Here is a 15,344-nt window from a genome sequence, read left to right on the forward strand (position 1 = left end):
CATATTCCATATACCTGTACTGTAATTGCTCTGAGAACAGTTATTGAGCTGGGAATGTTAATAAATTGTGGTTAGGCAGTTGAAGTTATCAAACAAACACGTACACACAAACCGCAAGAGATTAATAATTGTGTAAGAAAATGAATGACACATCTGGAAGCAGATGGACAGGCTATTGTTTGAAATTGTTGTTAGTCTAAAGAACCAACTTGTACAGCAGCAGGACTAAATCAGAGAAATGATGAAAAAGGAGAGTAAGAAAGCCGAAGGATGGTAAAAAAATATACAAAATAAACAGTCGTGTGATAGAAGAATAATGGTCCAGGACGGTCTGAAACATCTTTTTCTTTATTTTCTGATGCGTGGTTTGGTCACTAGATCTTCAGGCACATTATTGTGACTCATCGACTGCATATTCCTAGTAATTTGTGAGCACCCAAAATGTTTTCCTTAATGAAAATTATATAACCCATACACTCGGCCCTCGCTCCCACCCATTTTTATTCATCCCTAATACACAGGCAAAATCTTTCATTTTCCTTTCATGTGCAACCCCCCCCCCACCGGCCTCCCACCCACAACTGCAGAGATCTACTGATACATTCCCACAGTCACTGCTGGGAAACACTGGTACATAACCCACAGTCACTGCTGGGAAACACTGGTACATAACCCACAGTCACTGCTGGGAAACACTGGTACATAACCCACAGTCACTGCTGGGAAACACCGGTACATAATCCACAATCACTGCTGGGAAACACTGGTACATAATCCACAGTCACTGCTGGAAAATTGTACAGTATTTTATGTACAATAGATAAATCTATATTTTCATTCTAGTAACACATCAGTGTAGCTGTCTATTTTGATAGACCTTCAAAGTGTGTCTAGTCCTCTTATGCACTCCTATTTCCTTGTGGAATTTGGGAAGGTTGACTTTGGAATTGGCAGGTTCTCAGAGCAAGGGCATAGTTAGTGTAAATTTGAAATTGGTACACACCATCTTATGTTCTTGCAGGTTTACTATGTACAATTCGAGAGGTTTTAAACTATCTTTTTACAGTTATGGTTTCCTTGGATTCAGAACAAAATTCATGTACTGTACTGTATATTAAAAGGAGTTTGGTAAGTGGTAACTTCATGGTCCTCTTTTGAAACCAGTACTTATCTCTACAGTGTCATATGATATAGCATAGGTCAAAAAAATAAATAAAAGCCTGAAAATAAGAATGTTAGTGAGCAGTTAAGTATTAATGAGTTCTTGTGATAGTCACTTAAAGTCTAGAATAAAGCTTCAGTATATTGGCTTTGCCATTTTCTCGGTTGCATAGCATGAGACAAGTTAAATATGTCTTATAATGAAATTATAATTTAAAATTTTGACACTTTTATAAATGCATTTGTAATTGCAAATAAATTAATTCACTAATTTTGAAAGAAATGTGTAGGCTTTATTAATAATACATTTATGATTTATGCATTACTGTATGTACTTGATTGCTTGGTGTACATGTGGATCTAGATAATATAAATAGTCTGTAAGTGAAAATCTTGCCTTTAGTTGGTGTTGTGTATCAGTATTGGTGATATTTATTTAGCTTAGATGTATGTGTTAGTGCTATAGATCTCTAGTGCACTTAATAAGCACAACTATTATATAAGTATGCTTATATTTCATGCCCTTCCATTTGTGTTGTCATAAATGTTTAACATATGTGGTATATTCCACAAGATTGTAGACATGGGACTTCATATCCTGCATGATATTTCCTCTGTACATAACTTGCATCTCTTATTTGCTAAATTTATAAATATTCATTTAAAGTATTGTAATTGGTGACAAGTTAAGTCCATTCCTATAAGGCACAACATTTATACTGTTACTGTGCATATTAGTGATGCTGTGTGCTTATTTCCTCTTGCTGCTCACCAAGCTAAAATAATAAATGCATAAACTTCTTGCATTAAATACTCTAAAGTAATTCTTTACTTTATTATTATTATAGATGCTTTAGAAATTCTACTTGTTGACTCTCCTTTAAATGTTTGATGAGTTGGGACACTAATGGCATGTTTATTTTTTGCATGGTTCTTCATTAACTTATGTTTAAGACACCTTTCATGTAAAGGTCTTTCTATTTCCTTTGCCCTTAGTCCTTCCCAATGTGATACTCCATCCACATAAATCTGAACCTGCCATTGGACGACTCTCAGTGGGAGCAAGCAACCCTCCCCGTAAGACTGGACGGCCTTGGTGTCCGCACAGCCTCCTTCCCTCTCCCTCTCGTACCTACTTACTCATCCATCTGTAGTTTTACTTAAATCATCTTTCCTTTTCCTCTTTTTCATTAATTTGGTTATTAGTGTGCTGTAATACCCCTCTTTGTTGTGATCTTCTCATTTTTATCTTTATGTCCATTCTATTATTTGCTATCTTTTGGACACCAGAATTTATTGGATATATTTCCAGATCACCTCTACAAGTTGGTGGGGGCTATGGAGACTACGATCAGTACTCTCCACCAGCACGCTCTCCTGGACGTCAGTATCTGGACAGGTTAGAAGTGTTTTCACAACTTTATTTACAGTATTTGGGTATTAATGGTGTTTATTTTTTTCTAGTGAACTATATTGCTTCTTGATGGGGACAGGAATCCTGTAAGGCCATCCTCCCAGGCCAGTGATTGACCTTCCCAAGGATGCAACACACAACAGTTGTATTACATAGTCTTCCCGATTTGGTGCCTTCTTTTGATAATTACTTTCCTGAGAGTTTAACAAGTGTTGTGTAACAATTTATTGATATGTGAACTGAGGCTTCGTGTACAGTATAACGAAACTTACCCGTGTGTTGCCTTGACAGGAAATTGAACTCTGATCTAATCAGTTACGAGCTGACTGCATTGCATGATTATACTATGTATATCTTCAGAATGACATCTATCATTCATACTTCTTACCCAATCTTTTCACCTTTCTTTAAATCCCAATTTTTATCTCCCATATAAACTATTGACCTGTAAATCATCTATTCTCAAATGTCAAACGTAAAAGTACCCAATTTCACTCTTTTTCCCATTCTCAATTATCACCCTTATGATAGTTGTGTGATAATGTGTAGCACAGTGATTGTATAAATGAGCACTGGGTATGAAGCTTTCCTATCTGGGATGCATCTAGGCAGCTTCCTGTATTGTTCTTGTGTTATAGCATTACAACAGATATGATGGGCTTCTGTGACACACTCAGCCCAACAAGAGCAGCACCATTTCAATGTTACTTGCCCCTCTATCAACTACCAAGATAATAATGTGCATGTAAAATAAATGTCACAAAACATCTAAAACATTCTTTGATAATAGTTGGCAATTAGCTTAGCACCAAACAAATGTGAAAGCAATCATACACTTCCCTCGACATCTCTCCTTCTCATTAAAGTGTCTCAAGGCTCTGGCAAGCTTGTCCTGTGACGACATTCCGAGGCACCCTATGACCAATCAACGAGTAGTAAGTGAGAATTTTTCGAGAACTGTGAGCTCCAACGTGCCACTTCGAAAGGAGTCTTTAAGTCTTACCTGGATTTTTTTTCATCTGGCAGCCCACACATTGTGCTCAAAGTGGGCCCATTCTGACCCCTGTGAACTTGCCCATCTGTGTTTCTTCCCTTGTGTGAGACGACAACATGGCACACTAATAAAACGCTTTTCTTTTTCTGACATTTTTCCTGTAATACAAACTTCGATAATGTTTTCCCAAGAAAATTTGATAGCAGTAGCAATCTGATAGCAGATAACCTTAGTCATCTGATAGCAGATAACCTTAGTCATTGAGCTTTGTGAAAATGGCAGTGCAGACGGAATCATTATGAGAGAATTTGGGATAGGCAAAAGTACTATGTCTGATATATGTATGTATGTATGTGTGTGTCTAATTGTGTGTGTGTGTGTGTAAAGCACTAATAAAATATTATATATTCTTCATTGGTGATTCTATTAAATTGTTAATTAATTTTCAGATATGTGATCGGTGACAGTGTGGTGTATGGCCCCCCAGGACAATACCCACGTGATCTTCGCCCGTCTTCACCCCATGCTCGGCCACCTTCACCACCATCCCCACAACCTTTGGTTACAAGAAGTTACCCAAGATACACAACTGGAAGTCCTAGAAGTCAGTGCAAAAATGTAGTCTTCTCTTTTAGCGTTAATTGTTAGTTCTGCCATAACAGGTATAATACTTGTACTTTCCATTCACTTGGGCTGTATTTTATAATACCTGTACTGATGCATCTGACTGACTGCGGGGAACAAAGATAATGTAAACAAGTCCACAAGGGCCGTGATGAAGGTTCGAACCTACGTCAGAGATGATCTCGGACGCACTTTTCCGTGTGTAAAGATAATGTGGGATTTCAGTCTGAATTATAATACTGTACCTGTATTGCTATTTATAGTGTTTATTCTAAAAATAAAGTTAAACTTAAGTAAGGTATGAAAAATAAATGTGTTGTGGTAGTCGGTTTAAAAAAATAATTGTAGAAGATGGATCATTTGTGGTGGTATGTACTGATAAAGTTTAGACTATGCTTAAAGGTTTAATTGTTTGTTTCCCTGTTAATAGGATACAACACGTCAAGCACCAGGAGGAGTCCACCACTGCAGCCTACTGTCTCAACGCAGTACCGTTCCCCATCTCCCTTAAGACGTGTAACGTCTCCTCGCCGGCCCCCCTCTCCTCCGACCAGAAGACCTCCATCTCCATACCTAAGAGGGCAAAAGAGCAGTCGAGAGCGAAGCTTTGAACATACCAGATCTAAGGAGAGGTTTGGAAATAACTATGACATGCTTATTTTATTGATAAATCTTACATGACTTGTAAGAAATTAATGTATATTTTAACCAATACTCTGACTAACTTTTATTTGTACCCTGCAACCATATCAGAATATTTTCCATGAAGCCTAAGAGTTACTACCTTATTTTATTTTCAAGTTGCAAAGAATAATTAAATAACCTTGAGCAAAGTGTGAGCCTTGATTTAGTGACTGTAGAGGCACAGGCACCTCCTTGACTGGAAAGTCTGATAATGCCAATTGAAGTAGGAGATGAATTTTTGGCTTTTGTTTTGTGAATGGGCTGTCAGATTTGTTTTAAATTATAAATAATATAGCGATCACATTGTTGTAAAACTGGGATATGTCTTGAAGTATCTTTATTTTAATTTGTTATAAAGAAATGGAAGTTAGTTGAGAGAGGAATATTAACAAATAAGATAATGTAATTGTGTAACATTAGAATTTGATTATGTAGTACTGCAAGCCTGCAAGAGAAATTGATTGTGTAAAGTTGAAAGTCTGTAAAGGGAGTTATTAAGGAACACATAATGTATAATATACAACCCAATATCACGATTTGACGGGCACCAAATTTAAAGTGGTTATTACCTAATTTTTTTAAGCCACTACTCATTACTATAATCTGAGAATGTGTTAAAATTGTATTGCTTTAAATCTGCTAAAGTATTCTCAGTCTTGATGCTGCTGCTGATAGCATCTGAATTGAGGTGAGTGTCAGAATGGGGTGTAATAAAAATTTTGTAGAAAAATTCTCAGAATATAACAAATTTCTAATCATTTTATATTTTTGGTAGGTATAACAGCAAAGCTGGCACCTCTGGTACAGCCAGGAGCCCCAGTAGAGATAGCAGAAGTGTTGCTGACAGAAGAGGAAGTGATAGGAGCAGAAGTGAAAGGGATAAGAGAAAAGAACCAGACAGAAGGCTTAGCTCGCGTGAAAGAACACACGATACTGAATCTGTGAAACGATTAAGACCCGGAGAACGCGATTCTGATTATCGTAACAGTGATGTTAGGAGCTGGGGCAAGAATGCCGAACATTCTAGCTCGAATCAAACTCTCCAGAAGGACCGTTCACGTGACGAAAGGAACCAACGCTCTCCTGTGGGACGCAGTGTTCGTGGAGATGCATCCAGGGACAGAAGAAGAGAAGGAAGTAGAGAAAGAGATAGAAACAGGAGAATTGAAGACAGGTTGGGGCCTACACCTATTATTCAGACCACTAGAAGAAGTCCAGTAGCAAGACCTAGAGTATCTCGCAGACCTCTGTCACCCCGAGATAAGAAGAGAAGCAGGTAAGGTGTATCAAATGTTGGCGTAATTTGGTTCCCTTGTAACTGAAATAGATTTAGGGTATATAGCCATGAAACTGTCTATGCACCTGTTATCTGTAGATATTATCCAGTTAAATGGATCAAATCAATCCCTATTGGCCTTGTTAATGTTCAGTGCTGGTTCCCTCAGTAGCTGGGCATTTGCTCCATGAATGAGTGAAAAATCATGATGTCATTGTGAGATTTCCTCACTTCATCACAGCCACAGTGTTGCATAATCCTCCACCCCCCAATGATCAGAGAATGCATTTTAACAATATTAGAAAGAAAAGAAAGAATTTTTTTTTTTTTTTTTTTTTTTTTTTTTTTTTTTTTTTTTTTGTCACCTGCAGCAAGGGTGATAAATCAGTCTTGTATCAGCAGGGGTACAGTCTAGGGTTTAAAGCTAGCCAGCTTGCAGTCTACTCTTGAGACGTGATGTTCATAATTTCATGGCCTTGGCTGCTGTTTTTGCTAATATGCTGTGATCTAATGTTTGGGCTCATGGGTTTTGAGATCTAATAGGTCCTGTTTGCTAATTATTTTGTCAATGTCCCTGGTCCCATTTAAACTTGTACTGCCCTGGAATGGACTTTGGCCTTTGTTTATGAGGATGAGCTGAAAATGCCCCATTCTGGGTAATCCCCAGTAGCACCTTCCCTCCCTCCCATCTACAAGGTGCATCAGATCATGGCTCATTAGCAATGGACTGGCCATTGCCTGGCTGCTTGGCACGTGGGTGCAGTGGTAGTTATTTCATACCCAGTTTTGATTGAACCATTTCATTTTGAGTGATTCTTTTGTGGTGTCTGTTGGCTGTTTCGGAGCTTTGTTTCCATGAACCAAGCAGTTGGTTTGTATTATTTCATCTGTTTTCTAGGTGAGGATGATCATAACAATCCCCTCCTCCCTGTGCCTATTGAAGGGGGACCCGGTTCTCTAACTTTGGTCTCCAGTAGAATATCATCTCTATGTACTGATGTAACTAAGTATTGGGAATTTGTATCAGCAACATAGCTTCAAGTATTCACCAGAGGGCTCCCCCCAGAAAAGGAGGAGGATGTGTCGGCTAATATTTTAGATACAGTACTGCAAAAAAATAAGCCAATAATACAGATGTACTGTATACTTATTTTATAATTATTTTGTTTTTTGAAAGCTGTAATTAAAGTGAGCAGAGTTTTATCACAAGTTAAATTGTTAACCCCACAGCACAATAATCCCACGACAAACACTAGAAGCTCAAATAAACAGGATAACATTGGCTGCTTATGGGAAGCTGACAAAAATATAATAATGGCATTGGAGAGGCAGAAATCCACCATTATTTGTAAATTATGAGTGGGCAATTTGTAAAAGATAATTGGAATCCTCAACAAAATTTGAGTCAGTAAAGTTTAAAATGTTTGCTGAAAATGTGAGATCTTGGTAAAGATGGCTACGACCAGTGAAACTCTCTCTTCAGACCAGTACTTAGAGTAAAATATGTACACTGCTAATAGAAAAGAATTGAACTGGGGATAGACTGAAGTACAATGGAGTGTATGTTACTTAGAAACTTCAGAGGAATATAGGGCAACCTGTCTTCTCAAATAGTACATTGCATTTAAATGTATAAATCTCCATTGGCCAAAATATGACGATAGATTATTTTGAGATGATTTCGGGGCTTAGCGTCTCCGCAGTCCAGTCCATGCCTCCTTTTTGTTACACACCTCCAGGAAGCAGCCTGTAGCAGCTGTCTAACTCCCAGGTACCTATTTACTGCTTGGTGAATAGGGACATCAGGGTGAAAGAAACTGCCCATTTGTTTCCGTCTCCACCAGGGATGTAACCCGAAACCTTGGGACTACTAATTCGAAGCGCTGTCCACTCAGCTGTCAGGCCCTGCAGACATGCTGTAAACCATAGTGCTTGCAAAATTGAGAGACTGTCCTGCTTTCTATTCTTGGGTCTTAGGTTAGGTTCAGACAATTTAATACATCATTTTTATGATCATGACAACTGAAGAGGATGGAGGTGAATAGAGAGGAAATCCAAAGACAGACAAGTAGAGAATGCAAGGACAGTATTCTCCACATCAAAAACACACGTCATTTGCAGCACCCATTCACCAGAATAAGCAGGTGTGGCTCCACTCAGTACTTACACTTGTGAGGAGACAAGACCTTGAAAATGTTACCATCTATAACTACTTGAGGTACTACACGAGTTACCAATGAGAAATAGTTGTATGAAATTTACAAATGAGGGGAACAATGATAAAGATCCATAGAAAATGAAAAAAAAATATAAAATTTTAATTTAATTCTTCTCTCATAGTGAAAACTAGTTTTAAAATTGATATTCATAATATAAACCTCTGGTTAAGATCGTCATCTTCCTCAGGTCTTACAATGGTGGATGATATTTAGTGTTTCTCAGATACCGTAGTACTTTGATTAGTATTTCTTGATAAGAACTAATGTTTTCCTTTGCATAAAGCATGGTACAACCAGGAGATTGTTGCATTCACAGACTAACTAGCCTGTAATGGTAGCATTGTTAGTAGTAAGTGGTAGTAATAAGATTGTTTGTTTCATATTCTTCTGTTAAATTTCTTTGCAAGTCTTTCAGTTTGGCATGAGGATTCATGGTCCATCTTTTTTTCTGCCAAAATTGTGAGGAGGGGTGTGAAGAGTCGGGAGAAAGCCCTCTATTTTTCTATTAGTATTGTCTTATAGAATCTGTAACCTCCTTGAAGTTTTAGTTCCCCATTAGATAACCTTCGTATAAACAAGAAAGGTTTTCTCGGCTCCTTCACTCCCTTCCTCGCTGCAAAAGGGGATTTATCTTGTTATTGTCATGCTCGGTTTAATTAAAGTTTGTTAAACTTGTTATGCAGTATTGTTTTATGGTGATGTTGCCCCCTGGCATTTTTGGGAATGAGTTAATTTTATTTCTACATGCCAGTATCTAAATGTAATTTTAAAAATTTCACTCAAATTTCAACATGCATGTTTCCACTGCAGTAGTGGCAGTGTAGGCATCAGCACTTAAGTTTCTTGCTTATTTGGAAATGTATAGTGCAGTCCAGATTATCCAGCTCAATCAGTTTTACGATTTGTCCAATGAGGCAAAAGTCAGATTAATAAATTTGGGAGACTAGAGAAGATTGATGGTAAGAGAGTTTCAGGCGTCTTCCACACCAACGCTGTTACACGTTAACTTTCCCCCTTTTTTTTTTTTCTTTCTATATTTGCATTATTACATTTTTATTAATTCTAAAGGTTAATAAACATTATCTTCCATCTTTGTCTGTGTCAACTATACATCCTGACATTACTCTTGTCATGTTCAGTACAGTATTGAGGAGTTTTTGTTTATCTTTAGGATAAAATTGTGTAGATAGGTTGGAAGTGTGTGTAAAGACATGAAGGGGGATTGACAGGGAAGTAAGGCAGTGGTAATGGAATTGGCAGGAACTATTTTGAGAATGATTTGAGACAATCTGCAACTCTCTTGTTGCACATAGAATTTTTCTCATGTTATCTTTCACTTCATTCATCATGAAATTCCTGTGATAGGTTATTTAGTTAGGGGTTGTATATTTTTTATATTTATAATACTGTATATAAAATTACAACAATAAATCTAATACATTTTTCCAGTTAATCCAAAAATAGGAATTTGTTGAATAGGGAACTGGTAAATCAGGGTTGCACTGTACTATACTGAAGGAAAGTAGATTTAACTTGCTAGTGGAACCTTTTTCATCATTTCATTGTCCAAATCTTACCTGGTACATTGATGTTCCCTGGTTGATCCTCTGAGAATTAAAAATTTACTGTTCATCAACAAATACAGTATTTGATGCTCCTGTCATAAATCGTATGGGGAACATTATACTTTGTATCTTAAAGAGCAGAACAGCTGAATATATCGTAGATAATTAAACCATTCCCAATGATCTGTGTTTATAGCAATATTTTATTGATACTTATTTTTCCTAATTAATTAAAATTTAATTTCTCTAGACGTCCAGATGATCTAAGACTTTGGATTGAATCTCGTAAGTCTGAAGGAAGTAAGCGTCCACTGTCACCCGGTAGGTCTCGTCTTCTTGCTAGACGAACTGCCAGATCAAGTGAAAGGTCGACCCTGGTTAAAAGATCTCGGTTGGGTGACCCCAAGAAAAGGTTGGGAGGATACAAGGCTCGGAGAAGAGCTCTACCAGTCAAGAGAAATAAGATACTAAAAAGTATGGGAAAATTACTTTATAACTAATATATTTGTAATAATAATATTGAAATATGAAATTGTACAGATTGAAAAGCATAACAACATAATGAAAATAACTTTCACATTAAAGTTAATATTCAATAATGTACAGTAAATATGTAGATTTAAAATATATCTCATTGAATATGACCACATATTCTGTATTTACTATCTTCTGGTTTAGGGCTTCTATCCCTCAAACTATTATTCTTGCATCAGAATAATAGAATAATTGATGCAAGAATAATAGAGGGATAGAAGCCCTAAACCAGAAGATAATAAATACAGAATATGCGGTCATATTCAATGAGACATGGTTAAAAGAAACCTTGCTGCCAGTATACACCAATTTAAAATATAGTGCACAATATAAGATATATCTTCTGTTAGTTTTCATTTTTAAAATGTGAAAAATTATTTATTAAAAGTAGATGAATGTGTAAGATATATGTAATTTGCTTTTTATAGAATATCAGCGTTTGACAGTAAAGCGGGGACCTAGGAGCGGTGGAGGCACTGGAGGAGGCAGAGCCAGTAACCGCTCCAATAAAGAAAGTGGTGCAAATCGTGAAGAAGGGGAGGAAGGGGACAGGGGTGGTGGTGATGAAAACCGCAAACCTGGAAGCACTGCTACAATTCGCAGGATTATCAAGAAGCCCAGGAATGTAAGCTCGGTCAACCGCTTGACCCTCAAACCACGAGTAATTAGGAAACCAGCACAGAAATTATTAAAAGATCCAAAGGAAGCTGCCACAACTAGCAAGGTAAGATGAATAAATAGCTGTATTAGTTGCACTATCCATCATACAGTGTCATGATGACAGTGATTTTAATTACATTATTTTAACAAATTAAATAGGCTTGTATGTTAAAGCTCTTACACAGCAGATTTTCTATTAATTTTTCCTCTTAAGAGTCCCCTTCCTAGCTTGGTTTCAATCTCTTCCCATATAATTCAACTCCAAGTATCTTAGATATTTAGAGCAACATCAAAATCATAGGTTTGAGTAATAAGTCAAATTTAGGGAAAAATGAGAACTGCACAAGTGTATTCAAGAAAAGATAAAGGAATGCAAAATACTTAAAATGCATAAGTTATGGGAACAATAAATGAATGGGTTTATTCCCTCTGTAATTTCCTCTAGGTATGCACATCTTTTTAAAGGTAGATTTTTTTGTATTCTCACTTACGAACTCCATAATCACCCTCCTGGTGTGGATGATTTCTCCGAGGGTAGTATATTGTGAGGGGGAGGAGAGTTGAAAGGATTTGGAGAAGAGTTAAGAAAGGGGGAAGTTTTGAGGGTATAATATAATTTTGACATTTAACATTGTTAAAGAGAGAGCCCATGTGGTCTCTCCTCTTCGGGGGTGTGATATTCACTTTTTCTTCCTGGTAAGTCTGGATTTATTTTTCTATTTGGTTAATTACTGGGATCCACCATTTTGTCCTTCCAGGATACTAACATTGAATATAATGAAGTACTACCTCACTTTGTGTGGGCCTTGGTAGCTAGATACCTTCCATGTCCAGGTACAGTTAAAACAAACGTCGGTTTGTTTTTTTCTTAGGTTCCAGAATGAGGATTGTTAACATGGAGAGCTGGTAGCATGCAATGGTGCTGCCACATGGTGATAGTCAGCTTTAACTAGGCGAGTCAATCTATTAGGTGGATTGTTTGCACTCTTTGTTGTCTCATTTATTTTTCTGTGAACCTTGCAGTTGTCTGTTTTCTTTAGAATCTTATACTCCTGTGAGGGATGGGGGACGGGGTTGCTAGGTTCTGGTTCTGGTGTTCGTTAGGCTATTAAAGACTCCCGAGGCTGACGTGACTTATTTGTGGAACTATCTCGGTGTGGATAGTTCAGTGGGTCCCTACAGGGACCCACTGAGATCCATCCAGAAAAAGGAGTTTCATTATATTCAGTGCTGGTTTTTTGTGTTTTCCATGTGGAAAACAGATTTATTATTTCACAAGATAAAAGCATGTAAAGCAAATATACATTTTTGTTGTACAGTAAATGTGACAATTTCTGATAGCGATAGCAGCACTTTTAAGGTTAAATGCAATGACTAAAATTAATTTTATATTTGTACGAAAGGTAAAAAAAAAAACTTTAGGAAGCTAAAAGATTAAAGATTTCAAAGCATATATCAGTTTATGAAAATAGATTAAATACGCTGCCACAATTTCATCATCTTCACTTTGTTAATGTTTTTAACCCCTTTATAATTTTTGTCCTGTTAGTTTTCATGTTAACATGTTGTCACGTATTTACCATGTAGGAGAGAACAACCTCCCAGTCTTCCAAGGGAGAATCTTCACCAAGAGATGAGAAGCCCGCAAACTCTTCTTCAGAAGCCAATAAACGACCATCACGATCCTTCTGAGAGAGTTGCTTTGTTTAATATCCAAGTGATATTGAAATTTGGATCTCTTTATACAGTGTGCTTTTGAAACTATAAACACTTGGCAATAATTTTAACATCCAACATTGTTGAAGAGATAGCCTGTAAGTTATATTTTTAGCATAATGCTCAACTATGCTAATTAATGAAGGATATTGGTAATCTTGTCAACATATAATGTTATATTTATATCAAGAAGTTAATAAAAAAAAAAGCAGTTCTGTATGTAGATTCTGTTAAGTGCCAGTCTTGTATGCCTTAAGACAATGATATTCATGATGAAAATTGTATCGTGACAAGTAAACTGTGATCGAGGTAACATGAAAAAAATTTACCAGTGTTTGACTTGTGGTAATACAGTAGCATTAAGTTCTAGCAATGCCAAATTGTGAGTTTAATATCAAGAAAATTGTTAGAATGTCTTAGCTACAATAGCTTGTGGTGTCAGTTACTCTCTCTTCCTGATGTGTGGATCACTTCTTACACGTCGTAATGTGCTATTTTGGTGAAAATTGCTTACCACCTGTTATGGGATGAACATTTATTGACAATAGCTGGAGACCATAAGATGCAGCTAGTCGCATTGCCACAGCCATGGTCAGAAAGAACTGGTGGTATAGCCATTGTAGTAATCCCAGATAACCATATTCTATGAAAACCATTATAATAGTTGTATACTTAGTTATTTGAGTGTGCCTTTTGTCAGTGTTGTACCATGTTTCTCTTAAAATTATCCATTAAGACTTCTTTTTATAATCCTCATTGGTGGCATTCTGTTTCTCATAAAATGGCCTTTAAATAGCTTTATGACTGCAAATTGATGAAATGGAATTTTTTTCATTCATCCGATATAAATTAAAAGTGACAACCCATTCAAAATATTCTTATTGCACCTTCCCCCATGAAAAATACATTAAATATTTTTTAACCATGTCAATAAGATGTAAATAATTGTAGCATGTGCTTGCAATCTTGTTCAAGATGATAGACGGGTGTTCAGTCTTGTTCAAGATGATAGTGTTTGCATCCTTGTGAAATATTACATTGCGCTCATACAGCGTTACAGCTTTGTAAGTGATAGTAAGGTCAGTCTTGTGTAACATTTTGATATGTTGCAGTCATGTGTATTATGATAGTATGGCATTGCAAATCCTTTAAGTCGGGATAAAAATATGCTTGCACAGTGTATTGCAAACTTTTGCTGCGCTATGCAAAGGTTTAAACTAAACTTTTAAATGATTGCATTATTTTGAATATTACTATACTATACAGTGGAACCTCGACTTAGGAATGCTCCTACTTACAAATTTTTTGAGTTGCAACCCTAATTTTGTCAGAAAATTCGACTCGACTTGTGACTTTGTTGATGCATGTATGGGTCGACAGAGCATGTGGTTTCTGGTGGCACGGGCAACCCTGCTTCAGTTTACCAGACTGCCCGCTTAGTGACGATCGCGCTTGAATTTCTTTGTAAGGAATTTCATTGTTTTTTCAGTTTTTTTTGCTTTCTAAACATAAAAGTAATTATTATATACCACACCATGAGTTCCTTAACAATTAAGAAGTGGTGTGCAGTATGGTAAGAAATACAAAGTTCTTTCCATTGGAGACTTTCGGTGCCGTTGAGAGGGAGGACCTGCTACATGGGTGACAGCTTCTTTCCCATATCACCTATCCTGGCTTTGTGCCCTGGAGAGGCCACTCCAGACCGACAATCAGAGCGCAACTCCATAGTCTCCTGAGACTGATGAATGTCTACTACTACTGTGTGTGGGCCATACTGTACTGTATAATACATACTGCACAGCATATATTTTATGTATCGGATATTGTATATGGTGATAGAAATGGTGAAAACTTTTTCGGTAAAAAACGTTTTGGCAAATAAAACAAGACATATAAGCAGTGTGCATATTACAGTTGTAAATATTAAATGATTTTGTACAATAGTTGAATGGAATGTTTTACAGCAGCACCCATTAGTGCCAAATATTAGGGAATTCCATTTAGTTTAGTTTTCCTAAAAACTTAAAATAATCTGTTTTATTTATAAATCTATCACAGCACAAATGTTTTCTAATAATACAGCTCATAACTTAAAATAACTTTACCTCAACATATATCAACTTATCCACTAGACAATATATTACTGCTTTCCTATTTACAAGTAATGATAAGAGCAACACAAAATATTTACATCAACACTGCTTCAAAAGTCCTGTTAAAACTTGGCTTCTTGAGTTATTATGGCAAGTGCATTAAACACTGGCTATTACATTACATAACTGTTCACAAGGATTGAGTAATATGCTGTTTATCTCTGCCTGTACCACTGAAAATACAGTACTCTATACAGTTTGTAGCAACAGTGGTAACCTCACTTTTGTAGGTTCAGTATGTCACATAATGTTGGTAGTGAAACATCTGTTCTAGCTGGTGTTCCTAAATGCATCCTGCTAGTAGTTCCAACATGTATCCATAAGTCTATATCCTGGATGGAATG

The 15,344-nt window shown here is 36.7% G+C and overlaps 1 protein-coding gene across 7 annotated transcripts in view; it reads left to right on the top strand.

Annotated features, from left to right (window-relative positions):
- LOC123772110 (serine/arginine repetitive matrix protein 2) overlaps window positions 1-13,720 on the top strand; it is a 31,868-nt gene extending 18,148 nt beyond the window's left edge. For 6 of the 7 annotated variants that reach the window (XM_069311141.1, XM_045765080.2, XM_069311142.1 and 3 more), the window contains 7 exons: window positions 2,474-2,560; window positions 4,019-4,173; window positions 4,624-4,825; window positions 5,653-6,153; window positions 10,188-10,411; window positions 10,900-11,195; window positions 12,719-13,720. In XM_069311141.1, coding sequence (XP_069167242.1) covers window positions 2,474-2,560; window positions 4,019-4,173; window positions 4,624-4,825; window positions 5,653-6,153; window positions 10,188-10,411; window positions 10,900-11,195; window positions 12,719-12,823 — 1,570 coding nt within the window. In that variant the 3' untranslated portion in view covers window positions 12,824-13,720. The remainder of the gene's footprint in view (window positions 1-2,473; window positions 2,561-4,018; window positions 4,174-4,623; window positions 4,826-5,652; window positions 6,154-10,187; window positions 10,412-10,899; window positions 11,196-12,718) is intronic. The other variant, XM_069311143.1, reaches the window with a different exon arrangement.
- Window positions 13,721-15,344: the final 1,624 nt, after the last annotated feature.

Source organism: Procambarus clarkii, chromosome 69, assembly GCF_040958095.1.
Source record: "Procambarus clarkii isolate CNS0578487 chromosome 69, FALCON_Pclarkii_2.0, whole genome shotgun sequence".
In the NCBI taxonomy this organism is placed as follows: domain Eukaryota; kingdom Metazoa; phylum Arthropoda; class Malacostraca; order Decapoda; family Cambaridae; genus Procambarus; species Procambarus clarkii.